The sequence below is a fragment of the Micromys minutus genome, assembly GCF_963924665.1.
Source record: "Micromys minutus genome assembly, chromosome: 14".
NCBI classification, from domain to species: domain Eukaryota; kingdom Metazoa; phylum Chordata; class Mammalia; order Rodentia; family Muridae; genus Micromys; species Micromys minutus.
The window spans coordinates 44,898,473-44,923,839 of record NC_137983.1 but is presented as its reverse complement, the minus strand read 5'-3'; the positions used below and the strand labels follow the sequence as shown (position 1 = coordinate 44,923,839).

The 25,367-nt window shown below is 40.9% G+C and overlaps 1 protein-coding gene across 1 annotated transcript in view; it reads left to right on the top strand.

The window, feature by feature from the left end:
• Positions 1 to 25,367, top strand: part of ZMAT4 (zinc finger matrin-type 4) — a gene marked incomplete at both ends in the record, with an annotated part of 264,719 nt that overhangs the window by 56,387 nt on the left and 182,965 nt on the right. The window contains one exon of the mRNA XM_080929128.1: positions 880 to 969. Coding sequence (XP_080785254.1) covers positions 880 to 969 — 90 coding nt within the window. The remainder of the gene's footprint in view (positions 1 to 879; positions 970 to 25,367) is intronic.

Below are 25,367 nucleotides of genomic sequence, written 5' to 3'. Positions count from 1 at the left end.
AGGAACTGGGGTTGCTGATAGGGAGGAAAACAGGACTTTGGAGATCACAGTGTTTTTGTGGGAAATCATCTCATGCAGGTCTCACAACAGCCACAGTCGCATTGTGCTCATTTTGTGTGAGCAGAACATCCAACTCATGTAGACCAAAAGCACATTCCAGTTGATGAGGAGCCTGGTACCACGCAGCAATCAGAGGGTAGAGCCAGGGCTTCTTCTCAATGTCAGGAACGCTTTCTGACTGCATGCTCTTCTTTTCTGCTTTTGGAGAACATAAAAGTTAGAATTCCAATATTCTTTCAAGTGGTAGAGAACAGCTCAGGGAAGGGGTGTCATATGATTATAGGACTAAGAGAAAGAGAACTAAGGTGCAATGTGTTTCTCCTTGTAGGCCTTGAACTGGTCAAGGTCCCACAGTCCTTCCCCATCCACCTGAAGCTCTTTGCTTGTATTATTTGTAGGGCACTTGAGCTTTAACTAGTTTCCAGGCTTGCTGTAAGGGCCAGATACCCCTGGGTTCTTCATGCCCCAAGTCTGAGCTCAGAGAAGCAGTTAGAGAGAGAGTCTAGTACTCTTTCTATTACAGCTGATCCTTGCATAATTTCAGTTGCTTATGTGTCTTACTCTTGAGGATAACTAAATACATGGTATAAAGTGAACTGATTCATAACTCTTGGTTATTGCTTTTATTTATCCTCAAACTGGCTTGGGAACTTGCCCTAATTAATCTACCTGAAGCTGTCTCCCATGTAATTTACAGGAGCACAAGAAAGTATTTTCTACCAAAAAGAACTTGAATTTGTGTAATTGTCTGCATTTCCAAGTACTCTTCACAAGTGGCTACTCTTATATAGTACCTCCTTGTGTTTTTTTCCTCCCCAGAGTCGAAAACATGCCAGCAAAGTCCGGCTATATTACATGCTTCACCCCAGGGATGGTGGGTGTCCTGCCAAGAGGCTCCGAGCAGAAAATGTGAGTATTTAGTACCATACAATGGCGTGTGTGATTTGCTATGAATTTTGCATGTGTATGAATAGGAGCTATGTCCAGATTAGTAACAAAACTCAGAGAGTAGAGATAATGCTCCTTGTCCAGGGTCATGTTCTGGATGGGGAGCGAGTCCTATTTGTTGCTTGGCCTTTTCTACTGGAACCTGCTAATATCTCAGGCTTCTGGTAATGTTTTGCTGGAGCTCTTCAGAGAAAAAAAGGTGCAGAGTTACTGGGACAGAGCCATCGTGGGTGACAGAAGACAAGGGCCACCAAAGACAAAGCGTGGGAAGACAAGACCTAAAGGGCAAAACTGTCAGGAAGACCAAATGCTTTGTTCTTTACATATTTGATTTCTCTGTTGTGTAGAATGATCTGCCAGCTTGTTAATTTATTATGAGGACCACACATATCTTCTGCAAAGAAACATGCTCAGGGTATTTGTTCAGGGACCCCCTCTGCCTGAGGGTGCATTTACTTGAGAAGACAATGACAAGTGTGAAGTTGCTTTGAGGTTAAAAAGTCAGCACTGGGTTCATTTCCAGCCAGGCATTTGTCCTGGCAGGGGCTGCTGTATGAGGGGCACCCTCATCCTGTAGATACAGAGGTCCTGTATGCTAGCATTGAACATTAAGCAATTAAACTTTGAGTTCTGAGAGCTTGTGGAATAGCATTGTTCCTATGTGCCATCAGTTTGTAGGTGTTGGTCCTCTTTTTTAAAGAAGTGATCATTGCGGGCTGGAGAGATGGTTCAGTGATTAAGAGCACTGATTGCTCTTCCAGAGGTCCTGAGTTCAATTCCCAGAAACCACATGGTGGCTCACCACCATCTGTAATGGGATTGGATGCCCTCTTTTGGTGTGTCTGAAGAGATCTACAGTGTACTTATAATAAACAAACAAACAAACAAACAAACAAATAAATAAATACATCTTTTTTAAAAAAAGAAATGATCATTGAAGAAATATTTGAAGAATGTGGACTTGGGGGATTTTCAGGGAAGAAAGAAAGGGGTCAAGAAAGTGTGTGTGCCTGAAGATGAATAGCTCTTGGATTGTCCCCTCACACTAATGTCACATATGCCACTTAGCACTGTAGCATGATCTGACCACAGATAGACTAATCTGGATAAATTATTATTGTCAGAAGCAAATGGGAGGGGAATCCCACCAGAAGATCTTATCCAGGGAAGCTTGTTGCTGAAGGGCCAGAATTTTCTGGGTGGGGTCTGGGATGTGAGTGGAGTTTATCAGATGGAGGAAGGAGGCAAGAAGGAGGGAGATATCTTAGCTCCATGCTTATCAAAATTGCATGCTAAGCTTAGATGAATTAGCTTTACTTAGCTTTATGAGACCTAAGAATCTTGTACGTACATGGAAATAACACTTTCTTCCAATGAACAGGTAAACTAGAACTGTTTTTGTTTTCTTTTTTGTTTTTCTGTTTTGAAAATAGCCTGGATCCTTACTTTATTCTAAAAGTCAGGAGGTGCTGAACTTTAGGCCTACTGGAAAAAGAACTATTTGGACACATTTTTATTTATTATATATAATCACAGATGTTGTACTTTGAACTCCTTGGCCTATAAGGTCTAGAAAATGGGCAGGAATGGGCCTTTAGCTGGCTTTGTGGACTTGGAGGAGAGACAGCCTTGGCCTCTTTGAGCAGTTCCACAATTTGCCTGATGTGGGCTCTGTTCTGGCCAATAAATAACATTTATCCACCTCATATAAGGAGAGATATTTGGATTTTAGAACAAGGACCATTTTCAAGGCTTTCTTATTTAACACCTGTTTGGAAACCTTCCTTCTCATGAACCTGGGTTTTGGAAGTTTTATCTACCAACGACTCACTATTTATCTTGCCATTTCCCGTAATTTACTAATCACAGTAGGAAAGTAAATCATAAACACAAAAGCAACAAGCCAATCCCACGTTAGGAGGAGAGGTAGTTGGTGACTTTGTTACACTCTGTGTAACTTATTTCACAGGTACATATGCCATTTCTACTAGACGTTCTGATATACAAGGTACAGTTCAGAAACGGCTTCAGCTTCTATCTAGGGCTCTGCTGTAAGAATTTGGAGTAGCTCTGCCTTGGACAGACACTCACACTAACAGAGAATGATTATACAATGGTAAACAACCAATCCATATATAAAAGGAGATACCCTGACTCCAAATCTATATTTTTTTTTCAGCCAAGTAGAACAATCTGCTATAAATCATACTTAGATGGTGGCATATGCTCTTTCTGTAAATGGTCCAAGAAAGCACTCATTATCCCCATACGAAGAGGCACCTAGGTGGGCTGCTTTTGATCAGCAACAGAATCTCTAATCTTTATCCTTGCTGCTAGTTTAGAACCAAAGCAGAGCAAGGCAGACATGCACCCTTAATGATAGTATGGGGTGCTTTTCCTTTAATTGGCCTTCTACCAGCTTTTGCCCACACCCACCTGCAATCAGGATATGCCTGAAGACTTCCTTGTTTCCTAGGAGAAAGAGTCCTTCTCTTCTGGCCTTTAAGCCATCTTTAAACCCATGTGGTGGTGGCTCTGTGGTAAATCAAGGTTCATATAACTAGAGTTTTGTACATAGAGTGTCCCCACTCATGTCCATAGGGCTACAAAAGGAGAAGAACAACAGTAAACTCACAGCTTCATCTGGGATGTCACTCATGTGTGTTTTTCTACCCTCCTGGTGCTGGAGCACATTGCTAACCAGAGTCCTGGACTGAGAAGCACCCCCACATCTGTGCTTAATGCCAGGACAGGGGATAGCTTCTGAGAACCGAGGAAATGGAGGAAACTTGTTCCTCTATTTCCCCAGGCTCTTGTGCATGCCATCCTGCCATTCTCTCAGCCCTTGGAGGGTGCACGACAGCCCCTATTAGAATGGAGGGGAACAACTTGTGTCTTAAAGCCCTCTCTACACTTCCATCTCCGGCTGTAGAGTTTCCAGCTTCTTAAATCCCCCTTCATATATATGTATTATTAAGATTTTGCAATTGGAGTTTTTATTTCTGCTCCTTGAAATTTTAGGGCAGGACATTTCTCATTGAGGCCCAAGAGCAACATCAACAATGAAATGAGTTTTTATAGTGAATTGTCTTAAAGACATTTTCAGAAATTCCTTATATGCTAGAGTCCAGGTGACTTGAGAGATGTTTTAACTCAAGGTGACTGTGTTTAGCACCGCTGGCCTTTATCTTCTCCCCATGAGTCATGTGCTTTGGAAACATCTATTTAGGAAATGGACCTTTAAAGAAAATCGGGGTTCAGATTTTGTTGCCTTTGATTATTGGAAGGCATAAGTAGCTGCTGATCAAAGTTGCCAATCACTAGTGATTAAACAGCACATTTTTATGTGTCATTATATAATTCCCGGTAAAAGGTGAAGCTTGCATTTGGTTCTTGTGCTTAGGATGCATGGAGACACTTTCTTTGAGGTATTAAAAGCTCAGCATGGCTTGAAATCCAGATGGGGGTTGAGGGTGGGTGTCAGTATCATGTAGACTTTTCTTATTACCGAGGTGAAAATAAGGATGGGAATATATGTGCCATAATGCTTAGGCTGTGACATGTCACAACTGGACAGGCCTGACATTGCTACTTTAATTTTTTTCACTCCTGTCCCCAAGATGTCTCAAGATGTCTGACCTTTGGCATTAATTCTGATTCCTGATCCAAAACACTGTTCCTGTGGGACAAGTATAATAGAAACAGTAGCCAGCTCTTCCCACATTCTCCCCACACATGCTCTAAGTAGATGATGCACTTTCATAGAGTTCATCCTCAGCCTTTATGTAAGGCAGAAATACACATTATCTCCACTCAAAGAAATGAAGTGACTTGACTCATCATACAGTGGTACATGGCAGAGACTTGTCTGGGAGAAGAGAAAACAAAACCAGAGAAGGTGCTTTTTCCCAATTCTGTTTCCTAGCTCTCCCATGCTTCTCTATGAGACAGCTTGCATGCATTCCTAAGTGCTGTAAGGCACTAGATGCTCCCGCACTCCAACAGAGTGGGAAAGTTCTGTGGGTAATCTGTATGGCTCCACACAGTGTGTTTCTGCTTCTATAGACATGCCTGGGCACGGGGGAAGGTGTTCCCAGTTGCCACTGATAGTTTCAGGTTTTCTGAATGGGATGGCACCTAGCTGATTTCTGAAAGAGTGTACTAGTAAACCATTGAGAAAAAACAGTGAAGACTTCTGTAAGGGTGGGATCATCATGAGCCATAGCTTTACGAGACAGGACAGAAACCAAAGGCATTTCTAGTATGCATAGCCCTCTGAGCAGCCGTCAGTTTCACACCAGCATTCCAGGAGTCTAGATGAAAGCATGCTATTTTCCTCTCTCTAATCAGCTGTGGCTGTTGAAATCCTTGGGCCAAAACCTGGTTGCTTCTTTGTACTTTCATCTCCTAGAAGAATCTTGGAGGTGAGACTTAATTGTTCTGTATAGACCCCATATAGTAAGATCTCATGTCTGTGTCTACTATGTCTATAGTAAGATCATGACTATGGAAGTGAGATTATTCATCAAATTATTCAGCTTCAGAAACAAAAGTTGGGGTTAGAAACCGAATGTGGTGATTTGTATCTATGACCATAGTACTTGAAAGGCGGAGGCAGGAGGATGAGGCTCATCTCTGGATACTTAGGGAATCTGAAGACAGCTTGAGCTAGAGCTACTGGAAGGAGATAGGTAGGTGGATAGATGGATGGATGGATGGATGGATGGTGGGTAGATGGATGGAAGGATGGAAGGATGGAAGGATGGATGGATGGATGGATGGTAGGTGGATGGGTGGATGGATGGATGGTGGGTGGATGGATGGAAGAATGGAAGGATGGATGGATGGATGGTAGGTGGATGGGTGGATGGATGGGAGGATGGAAGGATAGATAGATAATTGTGATATAAATAATGATAGGTACATAGTATAATAGAAATAGATAACATATAGATATATATAGATATGGTAGAATTGACAATAGATAGATAAATAGACAGATAGATTGAGTGAATACAAATGTCAGAACTGTACACACAGGTAGCAACATTTCACCTGTACCCTGACACACACTGTGCCCTCACTCTCTTTTCCTAAGTGGCATGAGCTAGGTTCGTAGTAAAAATTTCAGACAGGTGTATTTTCACACCTGCTGAGTGTTTGGACTCCCAGACTTCACAGTTAGAAGGTGGGGTTCTGTCCCGGCTCTGCTACATATTAGTTTTATAACATTGTTTTGAACTGTTAAACCTTAATCACTATGATTATAACTGGGGCTGTAATTACTGCCCTTGCCCATTTTTCAGAAGTATGACAGGGCTCGAATAAAATCTCCCCTTTTCGAGAGCGTGGTAGACTGTGAAGGGTATACAGAGTGTTAATGGCAGGGAGGAGACTTTTCTTCTTTGTTTTTTGGGATTATTTCCTGATCTCTGCTGCCTCCCACAACGATCAATCAGCCCACTTATATGTGGCTTCTACTATGTGCACATAAGAGGCTACATTGCAAAGGACACATGGAGAAGGAAATGTGGGGCTCATTGCTTACTTGGATAGAAAAAGAATACATAAATAAATGGATGTATGTTTGTGTCACCTTGTTGTTAATGAAGCAGGTGACCAGAGAAGTTATGACTTGCTTTGAAGGCAGAGTAAGGTTTGTATAAGTATGGGGCCTTGTTCAAGGTAGGCCCTGTGCAAAGCCTTGTAGGCAAGTGAGGTCTTGTAGAGGCCTAGTGAGGCGAAGACTTCCAAGGTCCCTTTCTGGTTGGCCTGGCTCTGAAATTGGGAAAATATTCTGTAGGAATTCTGTGCAGCTTGCATGCTCAGTATGTGAGGGAGAAGTGTGGGTGGGTGTCTTTGTGGGTAGAGAATTTATGGCTGTAAATCAATCTAGCTTTGGAAGCAATAATCACATAGATTTAATCAGGGGAAGTTTGGCTTAATAGGCATTTTTTTTTTGTTGTTGTTTTATTTTGCCTGATTTCTTCCAGTGCAGGTTCTGTTCCATTCTAGCTAAGAGACCCAAGCCACACGTCAGCATGCTTCCACCTCCACCTGATTCTCACAAGGATCCGGGAAAGCTGGGCTGGGATGTTGGGTGACGTTGGAGATTGGGTTGGTCAGTAGGGTGAGGCGTGTATCCAGGGATGGACAAGGCATGCATAAACCATTACAGATAACTAAAGTGATTTGGTATGATCGTCTACTGCAATTGGCCATAAAACCTTCGGAGTGATCGGAGGAACTTTTTTTTTTTTTTAAAGTTTGAAGCACAAGGTTAGAAAGTACTAGGTATTTGGAAAATAGGTACAGTGACTGGGAGTGACTTGGAATAATGCTTTTTCATAGTCAGGGCTTGTTGATAGTGGTACTGGATGAGGGGTTCTATACCCCAGGCCTGTATGAGGTCTCCGTGCTTCAGTGCTTGTTTAGCTTTAGAGTAGGACACAGTTCAGGGCCCTGGGAAAAGGAGAAGAGATTGACCATTTAAATCATCTGAAGATCCCTGGACAGTTTGTCATGATTTTTTTTTTTTTGTTGTTGTTGTTGTTTTTTGTTTTTTTGGTTTTTTTTTGTACTGTGAGCACAAAAATTTCTGCTAATGATTTATGAGATGAAGGATGGGAGCTTGGAGGTCTGTGTCTGGCCTCAGCCTGGGTGAATAAGGCCGCCATCCTCAGTCCTCCACGCACTCGGTGGAAGCTCAGTTTTCCATTGAGCCCTTTCCTGGGTGTGGCAGGTGGATTGACTCGCTGTCTCTTGTGAACATAGGGTTCAGGTATCATTCAGCCTTGCCAGACTGCACAGCATGACCAAAGCTGATGACCTTCCTTAGTTGACTTCAACCGAGAGAGAGAGAGAGAGAGAGAGAGAGAGAGAGAGAGAGAGAGAGAGAGAGAGAGAGAGAGAGAGAGAAGACAGCCTGAGATCTTAAGCAAAAGAAATTGATTTCTTACAGTCCATTTGGTTTCCAGTGAGGGCTAGAGCCTCACATGGCTGGGGTAGACAGCCTGGTGTTTCTTCTACTAAGGACATTAATCTCTTTCCTGTGGGACCACTCTTGTGACCTAATTTTTTCACAAATTACTTCACCAAATATCACATTGTGGATCACAAATATGAACTCAATACATGGAATCTGAAGGGACACAGGCATTCTGTAGATGGTAACCTTGACTGTTGACAAGATTTTTATCAGATGTGATTCCAAACAGCTAATTCCATATAATTACAATGATTTCACTGGGGTTTCTCATATTTCTTTCGAAATTCTCCAAAGGGTGAGTAGGAAGCACTAATTATTTTTAGTGTTCTCTAACCAGTATAAATAATTCTGCCTGTAGCATTGACCGTTTATATGCCCCACCCCTCCATTGTGATTTCATATGTGCATCATCTATGTATCTCAGGCTGGTTTCAAACTCGTGACCCTCCTGGCCTCAGCCTCCCAAAGGCTGGGTTTATAGAGGCATGTCACCAAGTTCTGCTGTGGTTTTCTCTCTTATGACAACTTGTACTAGGACCTATTCTCACCATACAATGCTGTTTTGAGAATATTTTTAAGTATTTATTATTAGTGTGTATGTTCTTATGTGCATGCGTAAACGTGATGTCCGTGCATGGCTGTATGCATATGTTGCATGTGTGTGGACGTCAGAGGATAATTCTTTCGGGTCAGTTCTCTCTGTCTACCTTTATGTGGATTTGTTCATCAAGTTTTTGGTGACATGTAGTTTTAATAGCTGTCTCATTTAGATACCCATCCCACACAACTATACAACTCTCAAATTCGGAGATCCTGTTTATTATCAACCTCTGCTTTTCTTCACCCCCATCTTTAGAGGTTTTCATATGTTCCACCTTTTACCTTATTGCTGAGTATACATACACACATGTATATATATATATATACATATATATATATATACATATATATATATATTACTTTTTATTGGATACTCTCTGTATTTACAATTCAGGTGTTATCCCCCTTTTCACCAATTCCAACCCCCCCCCATTAACTCCATGAAGGTACTCTCTCTCCTAACCTCCCTTTCCTACCTCAATGCCTTGGCATTCTCCTACATTAGGAAAATGAGCCTTCGCTGGATCAAAGGCCTCTCCTCTCATTGATGCCAGAGAATGCTATCCTCTGCTGCATGTACACCTGGAGCTGTGGGTCTCTCCATAAGAACTCATTGTTTGGTGTTTTAGTCCTGGGAGCTGTGGTGGGTTTGGTTGGTTGATAATGTTGTTCTTTCCATGGGGTTGCAGACCCTTTCAGCTTCTTCAGTCCTTTCTCTAGTTCCTTCATTGGGGTCCCTGTGTTCAGTGCAATGGTTAGCTGCAAGCATCCTCCTCTGTATCAGTATGGCTCTGGCAGAGCCTCTGAGGAGGCATCCATATCAGGTTCCTGCCAGTAAGCACTACATAGCATCAGCAATAGTGCCTGAGTTTAGTGGCTGCATATGGGATGGGTCCCCAGGTGAGGCTGTGTTTGGATGGTCTTTTCTTAAATCCCTGCTCCTCTATTTCTCCCATTATTTCCTCCCATGAGCATTTTGTTCTCCATTCTAAGAAGGACTGAGGCATCCACATTCTGGCCTTCCTTCTCTTTGAGCTTCATACGTTCTGTAAACTATTTCTTGGGTATTCCGAGCTTTTTAGGCTAGTATCCACTTACCAGTGAGTACATACCATGAGTGTTCTTTTATGACTGGGTTACCTTACTCAGAATGATAGCTTTAAGTTACATTCATTTGCCTAGGAATTTTATGAAGTCACTGTTTTCAATAGCTGTATATTACTCCATTGTGTAAATGTACCAGGATTTCTGTATCTGTTCTTCTGTTGAAGGACATCTGGGTTCTTTCCAGCTTTGGGCTATTATACCTAAGGCTGCTATTAACATGGTGGAACATGAGTCCTTTTTATATGTTGGAGCTTCTTTTGGGTATATGCCCAGAAGTGGAATAGCTGGGTCCTCAGGTTGTATTATGTCCAATTTTCTGAAGAACTGCCAGACTGATTTTCAGAGTGGTTGTACCAGCTTACAACCCTACCAACAGTGGAGGACTGTTCCTCTTTCTCCACATTCTCCCCAGCATCTGCTGTCACTTGAGTGTTTGATCTTAGCCATTTTAACTGGTGTGAAGTAGAATCTCAGGGTTGTTTTGATTTGCATTTCCCTAAAGACTAGAGATGTGAAGCATTTCTTCAGGTGCTTCTCAGCCATTTGATATTCCTTAGTTGAGAATTATTTGTTTAGCTCTGTACCCCATTTTAATAGGGTTATTTGATTCTATGGAGTCTAACTTCTTGAGTTCTTTGTATATATTGGATACCAGCCCTCTATAAGATGTAGGACGAGTAAAGATCTTTTCTCAACCTATTGGTTGAAATTTTGTTCTTTTGACAGTGTCCTTTGACTTACAGAAGCTTTGCAATTTTATGAGGTCCCATTTGTTGATTCTTGATCTTAGAACATAAGCCATTATTATTCTGTTCAGGAAAATTTCCTCTGTGCCTATGTGTTTTAAGCTCTTCCCCATTTTCTGTTCTATTAATTTCAGTGTACCTGGTTTTACTTGGAGGTCTTTGATCCACTTGGACTTGAGCTTTGCACAAGGGGATAAGAAAGGATCTATTTGCACTCCTCTGCATGCTGACTGCCAGTTGAACTAGCACCATGTGTTGAAGAGGCTGTCCTTTTTCCACTGAATGATTTTAGCTCCTTTGTCAAAGATCAAGTGACCATAGGTGTGTGGGTTCATTTCTGGGTCTTCAATTCTATTCCATTGATTTACATGCCTGTCGCTGTACCAATACCATACAGTTTTTTAATCACAATTGAGCTTGAGGTCAGGGATGGTGATTCCTCTGGAAGTTTTCTTATTGTTGAGAATAGATTTTACTATCCTGCGTTTTTATTATTCCAAATGAATTTACAAATTGCTCTTACTAACTCTGAAGAACTGAGTTGGAATTTTGATGGGGATTGCATTGAACCTATAGATTGATTGCCTTAGGCAAGATGGCCATTTTTCCTATGTTGATCCTTCCAATCCATGAGCATGAGTGATCTTTCCACCTTCTGAGGTCGTCTTCAAATTCCTTCTTTAGAGATTTTCAGTTCTTTTCATATAGATTCTTCACTTGCTTGGTTAGGGTCACACTAAGGTGTTTTATATTCTTTGTGACTATTGTGAAGGGTGTCAATTCTCTAATTTCTCTCTCATTTTTAATTCTCTAATTTATTCTTTGAGTATAGTAAGGCTACTGATTTATTCGAGTTAATTTTATATCTATATCTACTTTGTTGAAGTTGTTTATCAGCTGTAGAAGTTCTCTAGTAGAGTTTTTAGGGTCACTTAAGATGATACTATCATATCATATCATCTGCAAATAGTGATATTTTGACTTCTTCCTTTCCAATTTGTATCCCTTTGACCTCTTTTTGTTGTCTGATTGCTCTGGCTAGTAATTGCTACCTACTATATTGAATAGGTAGGGAGAAAGTGGGCATCCTTGTCTGATCCCTGATTTTTGTGGGATTGCTTTAAGTTTCTCACCATTTAGTTCGATGTTGACTACTGGTTTGCTGTATATGGCTTTTATTATGTTTAAGTATGGGCCTTGAATTCCTGATCTTTTCAAGACTTTTAACATGAAGGGGTGTTGAATTTTGATAGATGCTTTTTCAGCATCTAATGAGATGATCATGTGTTTTTTTTTTTCTTTCAGTTTGTTTTTTCTGGTAGATTACGTTGATGGGTTTCTGCATATTGTACCATTCCTGTATCCCTGGAATGAAGCCTACTTGATCATGGTGAATGATCATTTTAATGTTTTCTTGGATTTAGTTTGCAAGAATTTTATTGAGTATTTTTGCTTCAGTGTTCATGAAGGCAATTGTTCTGAAGCTCTTTTTCTTTGTAGGGTCTTTGTTGGTTCAGGAATGAGCATAATTGTGGCTTTGAAGAATGAGTTGAGTAGTGTTCTCACTGTTTCTATTTTGTGGAATAGTTTGGAGTGTATTGGTATTAGGTCTTCTACGAAGGTCTGATAGGATTCAACATTAAATCCATTTGGTCCTGGGCCTTTTTTGGTTGGGAGACTTTTGATGTCTGCTTCTATTTCTTTAGGGGTTATGGGGCTGTTCCAATGGTTTATCTGATCCTGATTTAACTTTGGTACCTGATATCTGCCTAGAACATTGTCCATTTCCTCTAGATTTTCCAGTTTTGTTGATCATAGGCTTTTGTAGTAGGATCTGACGACTTCTTCAATTTCTTCAGTTTTTGTTGTTACATCTCCCATTTCATCTCTGATTTTGTTAATTAGGATACCCTCTCTGCAGCCTCTAGTTAGTCTGGCTAAGCAATTATCAATCTTTTTGATTTTCTCAAAGAACTAGCTCTTGGTTTTGTTGACTCTTTGTATAGTTCTTTTCTTTTCTGTTTGGTTGATTTCAGCTCTGAGTTTAATTATTTCCTGCCATCTACTCATCTTGGGTGTATCTGCTTCTTTTTGTTCTAGAGCTTTCAGTTGTGCTGTCAAGTTGTTTGTGTATACTCTCTCCAGTTTATTTTTGGAGGCACTCAGAACTATGAGTTTATCTTTTAGCACAGCTTTTATTATGTACTATAAGTTTGGGTATATTGTGCCTTCATTTTCATTAAAGTCCAAAAAGTCTTTGATTTCTCTATTTATTCTGCGACTAAGCTATCCTCGAGTATAGCATTGTTCAGCTTCCATGTATATGTGGGCTTTTTCTTGTTTTTGTTGTTATTAAAGACCAGCCTTACCCCATGGTGATCTGGTAGGATGCATGGAATTATTTCGATGTTTTTGTATCTGTTGAGGCTTGTTTTGTGACCAAGTATATGGTCACTTTTGGAGAACATGCCATGAGGTGCTGAGAGGAAGGTATATTCTTTTGTTTTAGGATGAAATATTCTATAGATGTTTGTTAAACCCATTGAGGTCATAACTTCTGTTAGTTTCATCGTGTCTCTGTTCAATTTCTGCTTCCATGATCTGTCTATTAATGAGAGTGGGCTGTTGAAGCTTCCCACTATTATTGTGTGTGGTGTAATATATGCTTTGAGCTTTAGTAGAGTTTCTTTTATGAATGTGAATGCCCTTGTATTTGGAGCATAGATGTTCAGGATTGAGAGTTTGTCTTGATAGATTTTACCTTTGCTGAGCAAGAAGTGCTTTTCCTTATCTTTTTGGATGACTTTTGGTTGAAAATCTATTTTATTTTATACTAGGGTGGCTGCTCCAGCTTGTTTCTCGGGACCACTTGCTTGGGAAGTTTTTCCTAACCTTTTACTCTGAGTTATTGCCTGTCTTTGTTGCTGAGATGAGTTTCCTGTATGCAGCAAAATGCTGGGTCCTGTTTATGTATCCAGTCTGATAGTCTATGTCCTTTTATTGGGGAATTGAGTCCATTGATGTTAAGAGATATTAAAGAATAATGACTGTTGCTACCTGTTACTTTTGTCGTTAGTGGTAGAATTTGTTTGTGTGCCTTTTTTATTTTGGTTTTGTTGTAAGAGGATTATTTTCTTACTTTTCCTAGATGTAGTTTCTCTCCTCCTGTTGGAGTTTTCTATCTATTATGCTTTGTAGGGCTGGATTTGTGGGCAGATATTGTATAAATTTGGTCTTATCCTGGAATATCTCAGTTTCTCCATCTATAGTAACTGAGAGTTTTACTGGATATAGTAACCTAGGCTGGTGTTTGTGTTCTCTTAGGGTCTGTATGACATCTGTCCAGGATCTTCAAGCTTTCATAGTTTCTGTTGAGAAGTCGGGTGTAATTCTGTTTGTTCGGACTTTATATGTTACTTGTCCTTTTTTCCTTACTACTTTTAGTATACTTTTTTTGTTTTGAACATTTGGTGTTTTAATTATTATGTGTTGGGAGAAATTTCTTTTCTGGTACAATCTATTTGGAGGTCTGCAGGCTTCTTGTATGTTCATGGTTATCCTTTTCTTTAGATTAGGGCAATTTTATTCTATAATTTTTTTCAAGATATTTACTGGCCTTTCCGTTGGGAGTCTTTGCTCTCTTTCACACCTATTATCCTTAGGTTGTCTTCCCATCATGTCCTGGATTTCCTGGATGTTTTGGTTTAAGAGCTTTTTAATTTTTACATTTTCAATGCTTTCTTTGTTATCTTCTGCCCCTGAGATTCTCTCCTCCATCTCTTGAGTTATGTTGATGATGCTTGTGTCTATGACTCCTGACCTCTTTCCTGTGTTTCTTATCTCCAGGGTTGTCTCTCTTTGTGTTTCCTTTATTGTTTTCATTTCTGTTTTTAGATCCTTGATGGTTTTGTTCAGTTACTTCATCTGTTTGCTTGTGTTTTCCTGTGTTTCTCTAAGGGCTTGTATTTATTTTTCTATGTTCTCCTGTGTTTCTTTAAGGGAGTTATTCATGAGCTTCTCCAGGCCCTCTATTATCAGCATGAGGCACGATTTTAAGTCTAATTCTTGTTTTTCTGGTGTGTTGGCATATACACTGCTTGCTGTGGTGGGAGAGCTTGGTTCTGATGTTACCAGGTTGTCTTGGTTTCTCTTGCTTAGATTCTTGTGCTTGCCTCTGGTCATCTTCTTATCTTTGATGTTAGTTGATCTTGTTGCCTCTGAATAGAGCTTGTCTTCTCTGTGCATCTGTGAGCCATGGGCTCCAGAGGGATATTGGTCCTGGGTGTTCAGCTCTCTATGGACAGGCTGTGAGTTCTGACATCAATGGGCCCGGCTCTAGGTCTGGGTACAGATGGAGGCCTGAAGGGCACAGACCCAAGCAGTAGTGTGATACCTGCACCCCGAGAGTTCCTGGAGGCTTCTCCCCATGTAATCAATGAAGAGAGAGTGTGTGCTCACCCATGGGCTCACTAGGGAGAGCACTCTTGGGTCTCACCTGGGTGTTCAGTTCTCTGCAGGCAGGCTCGAAGTCCTGACGGCAGTGTGCCTGATCTGCCTGCAGCTCTGGGCAGAGATGGAGGTCAGAGCAGTCTGATGAGTATACATATTTAAAGGAGTATACATTTTTTACTGTTTACCCAAACTGAAAATAAGACATCAGAGAGAATTTTAACAACTCAGTGTTGACTCGCTGTAAACATACATTCATGAAAGGATCTGCTGGGGGACTGTGGCCAAGGTCTGGTCACCACTGTGCCTCTGTTACACAGCTCTTCACAAAGATCTTCCTTTTGCCTTGTGTACTTCACACGATGTGGGCTGCACTGGGTTTGAAGTTTTGATCTGATGCTGTATCATATATAGGTGAGTCCATATGGAATAGAGGAGTGTGTGTATGTGTGAACACATGCTGAAGACCAGTTTTTATTGATTCCACTCTTGCAGGTTTGTCTACTATTATGATGTAGTTCTAAAATGATCCCCAAAAGTTATGCTCTACAGACTTAATTGCCAGGTCAAATTTTTAAGTTGATTTGATCTTGGGTTCTAGCCACATCGGTGGTGTATCCTGTTAATGTGACTGGGAGGGGGTACAAACTTCAGGAAGCTTGGCGTCTCTGGAGAAAGTTGGTCATACCATGATGACTATACCCCCTCTCCCTCTTCCCTTTGCTTCTTGGTCTGTGGGGTGAGCAGCCTCCTCTCTTACACTCATTGTCATCATCAGTAGCTTTTACCTGAGTTTGACCCAAAGCAATGATGCCTGCTGACCTTGGTCTTCCTCTGGAACCCCAAGAACCCTTTAAATCACCTGATGATTGTCTTTCCAATGGGATCAAATGAGGCAGTGTCCTCTTAATATGAACCTTTGTTGTGAATAAGAATCTTTTTTAAAAAGTCAACATAGTACTGTCTTTCTCATTTTTGGGCATTTGGGGTTGCTTTTTTTTTTTTTTTTTTTTCCTGTTTAAATGGCCTCTAAGCACAGACTTGAAATACTGTCTGGTAAGATATGCCGTAGGGGAAAAACACATGTCTTGTGTAAACTCATAATGTATACTAAGTAATGTGTCTTTAAACAGAAACACGTATAAAACAAATTACATATTGATCAGTGTATAAGAATGTAAGCAGAGCTTGTAGGAATGAATATTCCCAGGGAAGCGATGGTTCAGTGTTTGCCAATTCAGTGTCTGCAATGACTCTGTGAACCATAACACTACAAACTGTGAGACCCACCTGTGTGTGTTTACACAGGTACTTACACATGTACAGTTGTGTAGCATTCCATAGTGTGAATGCCCCAGAACTCATGTGGTTACCCATTGCTATTTAGGGTTTTTGTTTTACATGTTGATGTATATGGCCTTCTTCTACATATAAATCACACACATATACACATACATGAGAGAGACAGACAGATAGAGATAGAGAGATAGACAGAGAGACAGACAGAGACACAGATAGAGAGACAAACCAAGAGAGAGAGAAACAGACTGAGAAATACAGAGAGACAGACAGACAGACAGAGACAGACAGAGAAACAGACATACAGAGACAGAGAGACAGACAGAGAAATAGAGACAGACTGAGAGATAGAGAGACAGACAGAAACAGACATGCAGACAGAGAAATAAACATACAGAGATAGAGGACAGACAGACAACCTGAGAGACAGCCACACTGAGAGACAGACAGAGACAGAAATGGACAGACAGAGACAGACATAGAGAAGGAGAGAGAGTTTGCTATAAGTGGGTTCGCTCAATCAAACGCTGTAATTTTGATAAGCATTGCTGAATTTCTAATGTCCTTTGAGACACTGCATTCATCATTCATGCTGCCAGCACCCACTGCCTATTTGCAGAATGGTGCACAGGCTTCCCTAGAATTTCTGTGCTTATTCTAAGAAAAACACATGAGCTTTGATTTTGAAGAGGTGCTCTCACACTGGGGACTTTGTAGGGACAATAATCGCGCAGGTGTGTTTTTCTCCCGATTCCCCTCTACAGAGGAGTGAATGGGGAGTGTGCAGAGGTCCCATGAGATGCTGTGACACATGACAAATTGTACTATTTCCCAGGTCTTTTCAGTGTTATTTGCAACTTCTATAGTTCTATTAGGAGTGGGCCTGCTGTTCTTCTCTGGAAGATCTGAAGAGCAATTAGAAGATCAATAGGCATGGAAGAGCAGTTATGTTGCCACCATATTAAATCAGGAGTCAGAAATTAACTGCTGGCCAAATTCAGACACGTCCTGTGTATGCAAAGTCTGCAAGCTAAGAATGGCTTTTATATTTTTAAGTGTTGGAAAAAGCTAAAGAAAGGATAACAATGGCGATGTATAAAATTAGATGAAGTTCAGATTTTAATGTCCACAAATAAAGTGTTATGGGACAGAGCCACAGTTAGTCTTTTAGGTTATGCATATGACTGTTCACACACAACAGACACTAAGTTTTCAAGCTGGGACAGGGAACAAATGTCCCAGAGAACCTTAAATGTATGTTTTCTGTTTCTCACAGAACATGCTTGCCCATCCTCTTGTGAAGTAGATGATTTTAGGGTCGGATAATGGGGCCCTGACATTCCTTCAGGCTGTGTCTTTGCTCCTGAGCAGTATTTTACGCAGAAGATGCAGACAGAGCCTGTATGCTTTCTGTGTTCAGAGTTTTGGGTTAACTGGCCAGAAGGGTGAAGGCTTTGTCCCTTGGAAAAACCTTGTAGCCTTAGGTCTAGGTTTGGGTCTGAACTGGTTCTCAACCCTTTCTGTGTTTGAGGCTTGTCTCACAAGGTAGCCGGCATTGGAGCTGGGGTATTCAGAGATGATCCTGAAGAACCTGCTTTTCTAAGGAAATAATCCATCGCTTCATTCATAATTGAATGGGCCGTGAGGAATTAGGGCCTGCCTGGAGGAAATCAATCACTGTGGAGTGGGTGTAGGTGTATCTGAAAGGAATCTTTCCTGTTCCCTCCTTCTCCATGATGTAACCAAAAACCCATTCCCCACTTTAGATCATGAGTACCCCAATATTCTCCTTTCTACTGCCCTGGCCCAACCCTGCAGTGGGCCCACTTTACTTTCTTGTTTTATGCACTCAACAATCTGTACTCACACCTGAAGCGTTGGAGCTAGGAAGCTTCAGTTGAGGGAGATCTTGTGACTTTTGTCTTTCTGGATCCAGGTTAACTCAATATGATTTTCTAGTTCTATCCATTTACCTGAAAACGTCCTTATTTTATTTTTTTCTAACAGCTAAGGAGTATTCCACACTGTATCCATATTGGATTTTCGTTATCCACTCATCAATTGAAGAACATTAATTTGTTTCTACGTCCTAGTTATTGTGAATGAGAACAAGAAGACAACTAAGCAAGTGTCTGTAGTGCATAGTGAGAGACACAGGTTTAACTTCACTCTTCTGCAAGTGGACACCCAGTATTTTTAGAAATATTTCTTCAAGGTATTTCTTTTCTTCAGTATATGTCTTTTGTCATGTTTGTCAAATATCAAATGGCTGAAGTTACATTTACTCAATTTCGACTCTTCAATTTTGCTCCATTGGTCTTACTTGTCTGTTTTTGTACCAGTACCACATTGTTCTGATTACTGTGGCTCTGGAATATATCTTGAGACCTGGAAAGGTAATCCTTCAGCATTGTTCTTTCTGTTCAAAATGGTTTTTTTCCCTATCTTAGCTACTTTATGATTCCATATGAATTTTAGAATAGTTCTTTCTATTTCTATAAAGAATCAGATGGGGATTTTGATTCATATCTCACTGAAATTTTAAATGACTTTTGGTAAAACGGTCATTTCCACAGCATAAATTCTACTCACCCATAGCATGGACCATGTGTCCATTTTCCAGTGTCTTCCTCCATCTCTTTCTTCAGAGGTTTAAAGTTTTCACTCTAGAGGTCCTTCCCATCTTTGGTTATGATTATGTGTATACATTTTATTTTCTTTGAAGCCATCATGAAGGTAGTGTGTCATGATAGTGATCTCTTCCTATGTGTGTGTGTTGGTAATGTAAGTATAGAGACACATTGCTTACTTGTGCAATTTAGTTCTGAATCCTGTCACAGAGTTTGTTTATGATTTCTAAAAGATTTCTTGCGGATTCTTTTTGGTTCTCTAATGTATAATGTTATGTCATCTGCCTTCATTCCCCATCTGTAGCCCTATAATTTTCTGCTCTTGCCTTGTGATTCCAGAGTACTTTGAGCACAATATTGAACAGGGGTGGGATAGTGAAATCCTCATCTTATTCTGATTACAGTTGGTGTTGCCTCCAGTTTTTAGGATGATGTTTACAGAGGTGAGTTTTTGCTACACCACTTTGGTTCCAGGTAGGTTGCATGTGTGCACTTGTCCAGGATCTATCTGGATTTGAGCGTGGAAGACACACACACAGACACACATGTACAATGCACACACACTCAGAAGCACCTACATATGCACATAGGTGGGCACATATATGGAGCTAAAACACAATGGCCATAACCAATACACACATTTAAATAATAACTGTAGATATCAGTAGCTTCGAGTCTCCAATCATAGGCATACATATAAAGTAATAGACTTCATCTATTCTCTCCAAAACCACATCCTAACTTTGAAGACAGACACTACCTTAGGCTGAAACAATGGACCTCAATCAAATAGGACCAGAAAGTGAGCAGGTATTCCTATCCTAATAACTGATGAAGTAGACTTCATATTAAAGCTAACTGAAGAAACAAGAGTAATACTTCATTTTGGCAAAAGGAACAGTTCATCAAGCAGATATCACTATACAAAACATATGTGTACCAAACTGGCACATGTAGCTTCATCAAGATATCTCCTACTGGATTTAAAGACGCAGGTTAATGTCAACTTATTAATAGTAAGTGACTTCAATACTCCACTTTCTCCAGTAGAGGGGTCATCTCTATATAAAAAAAGGTCAAAATTAAATGGCACCACACATCAAATGCACTTAAAAGTTTTCTGAAGAATATTCCACTCAACCACCAAAGAGGAAACGTTCCACTCAGCAGACTATGGAAACTTCTCTAAAAAAAGGGCTACATCCTGGGACACAAAACAAATCTCTAAAAATTTGGAAAGATTGAAATAGCTCCATGTTTCCCATCTGCCCCAAATGCAGTAAAACTTACAATTGACAGAAAACAAATCCCTAGTAAATATACACAGAGTTATTGAGATTAAACAACTCACTACGGAGTTATGAATGGCACAGAGAAGAAATCAAAATAGAAATTAAAAAAAATTTCTAGAACTAAATTAAACTATAAACTAAAGATAACAGAAATTCTGGCACACATTTAGAGTGGCTTCTACAGGAGAAATTTATAGCGCTAAGTGCGTGCCTACCTTAAAAAAAATCAGAACAATCACAAGACTAAATGGTTTAATGATGTAGTTTAAAACTTTGGTAAAACAAGAGCCAAACAAATGTGAGCCTAGTGGATGGCAGGGAAGAATAACTGGAGCAGAGATTAATGATACAGAAGCAAAGAAACAGTATGAAGAATGGAGGACTCTAAGAACATGTTCTTCGAGAAGATAAACAAGATTGTCTTCCTTTGAAAAGACACAAAGGGTGACGTCACTGGCTTGTAAACAGAACAGCGAAGAGTCAAAATTAATAAACCTTGGCTTTAGATCCTAAGGCCCACAAAGTTATGAATTATTTACACACTTGTTCTTTCATTTAGGAAGTATCAATTGAATATAAAGCAAGTCAGATACCTTGCTGATGGCTGAGATCAAATGATATGTAAACAGTTTCCCTTTATAGAATTTACCGGGACAGTGCAGAAGTTGTCATTAAGGATTCTTGTAACTGCACAAATGTAGAAAAATCCATGAGATCTTTGGCATCAGGGAAGGCTTTTATCAAAGGGTGATACTTGATCTGAGTTTAGAAAGTGACTAGTAAATACATGACAAGGGGAGGGTGTAACATGGCGGCATGCCCTTGGATGTGAAGGATGGCTGGTGGTTGGAGTGAGAAACATGCAGAATAGACTGGGGGATAAGTAAGTAGGTAAAAATCAATGATTAGGATGCCTATGAAGGAGAAGGTTTCTGAAATATATCTCTGGGTTTAGAAACTGGACAACGACGAGGATAGTCCGATGTACTGCAGCGTATCAGTTTTGATCTTCAAGGCTGTAGCCACAAATGGCAAAAAGACCCAAGGAGCTGGCAGATTATACAGATACCTTTATCCAAGCTGCTCCAGGTCGAAACAGACTGAGCAGAATAAACTTGTGGTCAGGGGCATGTTAAGCATCACAGGAAAAAAATGGGCAAAATTTTGTCCTTGGAGGGCACTGTACTACTACTGCCTTTATAGTAGGTACAGTGTCTCATGATGGAGGAACCCTCAGCGTGAGCCTGGCCACATGGAAGCACGGACCAAAGGCATTGTGTAGATGTACTGAGAACATGATTGTTTGTCTTAGTTTCATTTTCATTGCTGTGTTAGAACAACCCGACCCAAAGAAACTAAGGGGGAAAAGGGCTTCTTTTAGCTCCCAGCTCCCAGTTATAATATATCATTGTGGGAAAGTCACAGAGGCAGGAGCTTGAAGTAACTTGTCAGTTCTACATCCAGTCAAAATCAGAAAGAATGCAGGGATGCTCACTTGGTACTGAGCTTAGTTTCTCCAAACACATGTAATTCAGTATCCTCTTTTGAGGGAATGGCACCTCCTGTGGTGGGCTAGATCCCCCCACATCAATGAAGGCAATCAAGATAATACCTCATAGACAGGCTCACAGGCCAACCTGATGTAGACAATCCCTTATTTATGCTCTCTTCCCAGGTGATTTCAGGTTGCATCATATTAACAAAACCCAACCTCACAGTGTTAGAGACTCTGTTGACCCACACTAGGCCATTAGAATGTGGTCTGGAGTTTCCCTGAAAAGGATACAGATGCTAACAGAATGTGGGCATGTGTCTCAAGAAGGACTAGGGATACTAAAAGCCCAGCTCAGATATGGCCTTGAGAACTCAGCAATGATGGGAACTAGCATGCTCAGAGTTAGACCCTGTGAATCAGGGACTAGCCTTAATTACAATTTAAAAAAACAATAGTTTTAATGGAAAATCTGTCATGTGTACATATTCTTAGCAATTATATATCTTTGGATTAAGATCTGAACTATAAACCATCGAGTTAACTTTGCTAAAAAGAATTATTTTGTGACATTGGATTTGTTTGAGAAAGCTTGTGTGTTGTGAACATAGTTTATGTAAGAGGCTAACTTAGTTGGGGTTACTGTTGCTGTGAGAACAGTATGATCAAAAGGAACTCAGGGAAGAAACAATTTGTTTCCCTCCCAGTTCCATGCAACAGTTCATTGTCAAAAGCAGTGAGGGCAAGAATCCAGCAGGGCAGGAACCTCTGATGTTTCAAACTGACACAAAATTAGGATATGGCCCCTTTAATAACTGGACCCAGAATGCACCCTGGCATCACAGATGACCTTGAGTAGTTTTTTGGGATCTGGGAATCCATGTTTTGCCTCATCAGCCCCTGTGCTTTTACTGGCTGTCTCTAGAAAGTCAGAACTGTTTTCCTTTTCCTTGCTTTTCTTGTACAAACCAGGGCCCTTCACAGGAAGTGCGGTTGCAGTCAGAGGGCTGTCTTTCTAGCCCACACCATGAAATTCTAGTAGTGTTCTACAGAAATTTATAATCCTGCCCAGTATGGAGGGGTGGGTAGGCTTCCATGCTTGATGGTTTTAAGTCATGTGGGTCACAGCCCCTACCATGTGTCTGCCTTTGTGTGTGAATGTACCCCTGAGAATGAATCAAAGCATATTTTTGTTCGGAGCTTTTTGAATAAAAGAATTCTGGCGACAACAAACTGAAGAATTGCTTTTGTTATGTGGTAATTATTCTCTCAGTTCTTTTCTGAAATGCAAGTTTTATTCGTTGGCTTTTCTTGGAGGCGTGGCATGCTGTCATATCTGAGGCTTTGGATTCCCTAGATACAACTCGATGAGTCCCCGCACACGTGCCTGCTTTCTTCAGCTTTTCGTCTCATCGGAATTGTTCTTTGAGAGATTTCTTGGGTTAATCGTCTATAAGTCTATAATTCTAAAATAAATAGTAAGTTATTTTCTTTTCTGTAGCATTTTATTCTACATTGACTTCTGTTGTGATCATTCCCCACGTGCCTGGGTCTGTCCATCTCTTGTTAAGGTACTGGGAAGGATTGGAGAGGATGCTATTTGCTTCTATTCCTTTGTCCCACATTGCACAGGGAATCTTTGCTCCCATGAAAGCATGCCATTGATCATGCTTGCTGTCTTCCCATTAGGTGACCCCATGTGACCATTTCACTTCTCTTTACCCTGGGCAGTCCTTGTGGTCAGGATTGTTATTCTTGCAGAAGCGAGACCTCTTTGCTGTGTTTTGGCTTATGGCTGTTTGGATTGGTTTAAACTGAAAACTCTAACTCTCTCTCTCTCTCTCTCTCTCTCTCTCTCTCTCTCTCTCTCTCTCTCTCAGATACTCATGCAATACACATGTGCATGTGTACACATACATAAACCCACAGAAAAGCACATATATCCACACATATCTACGTGCATGTGTACACGTACACATAACTATACATGCACACGCAGAAAAACATGCATACACACACAAATATACAACTGCACACACTGAAACACACATGTATGTGTGTACACATACACTCACACAGAAAAACACACAGGCACACCCCCTTACCTTTCCCCTTTGACCTAAAGTCACCAAGGTTTGTGGCATCAGAACACAAGGTACATTTGTAACTTTTGTGATGTGGATTTCATACAGAACAGAGAATGTTGAGGCAATGGGGGACTCCTGGCAAACACTGGGGGATACATCTCACACAGTAGGGTGGGGAGATGTACTGACTTCTACATATTTGCAGTTCGGTATCTTTTTGGACTTGGATCCAGCAAACGTTTCTTATGCACCTGCCCTCAGTCACAGATAGCTCTGCGAACTTAGCATATGGAGTCTTATGTAACCTTCAGAAGGCTGCTCATGGGAGCCTTCTTACATCAGCTCCACAGATGAGGCAAGAAGTGTAGGGGGCAGTAGAAAGCGAGATTGGACCAAAAACTGAGGTCAGGAATGTGGAGGAAGCTCAGCTGGTAAAAAAACACTCAACTGCATTAAGCCCGATGACTTGAGTTCAAACCCTGGAACTCATGTCGAGGTGGAATGGGAGAATCAGCCCCATTGAATTGCTCTGAGCTCCACATGCACACCACATGTCATGTGGGTTCCTCCTTCCCTCTGTCTCTTACACTCACAACAATAATTATGTAACCTAAATGCTGACACCGAGGTCATCTGCATCTTTGCATCTTGCCACATCTGGTGGCTGCCCCTGACGCATACGATTGCTGTATTTTAAAGTGGAACTCTTTTCTCCTTCCTGGTGCAGCCTTTGTACATAGAGGTGCCAGGAACCTGCAGACCGCTCTTCACTGTGGCGCCTCCTGAGCACATGGCTCATACTGTGAGTGGTTAGTGTGCTCTACCAGAGATCGCCCTCGGCATGATTTCCTTGGTTGCTGCTGGAGCTGGTGTCTTTGCGGACCTATTGCTGAGAGTGTTCAAAGCCCATCCTCAGTGTCGCAGAAGGGAAGGAACACACTTTGGGAACTACCCCAGGATCAAATCTTCTAGCTCCTGCTAGCTGGATGACCATGGTCAAATTCCTCCATTTTTCTTAGAACAATTTTTCTCATCTGAAAATCATAACAATAGATGGGATAATAAAAGCTCAGAGTAGAAAATATTGGCTTAGGCAAGAAGGATGCTGGACAGTTGTCACTTGTTTCCTTTTCCAGGGGGCTAGTGGTGGCCAACCTCTTTCCAATTAATTTTATACTTGACAGAGAGGAAAGCCATTTTAAAACCAATTGGTACAAGCTAGTGTGGGATAGGTTCTAGGTACAAGACTGAGTGCTTCTGAGACACTTTGGGTCTGTTTCATCTCCTTAATTTCTTCATAGAGTCCCCAAGTAATTGGTAGGGATCTAGAAAACCCAAGAGGAAGAATTACAGTGCTCAATACCATTCCTTTGAAGAACCTGAACTAATTCAGAATGGAGAAGGTTGTGCTGGTAACTGTACAATACTTCCCTCAGAGGCACAAGTACACCTTATCATTCCTTGACCAGTCCAAATTCTTCAGCCTGGCCAGAAGAGAGGGGAGACTTCTCCAACAGCTACAGATGGTGACATATGGCCCTCAGCAGTTTGTACAGAGCCCTTATCTGTGTTTCTGCCCCTTCTGCTCACAGGCAGTGTTGATCAGCTTTGGCACACTGACTCTAATAGATATCAAACATGCAAGTGTTTAAGCATGTCATTCTCGGAG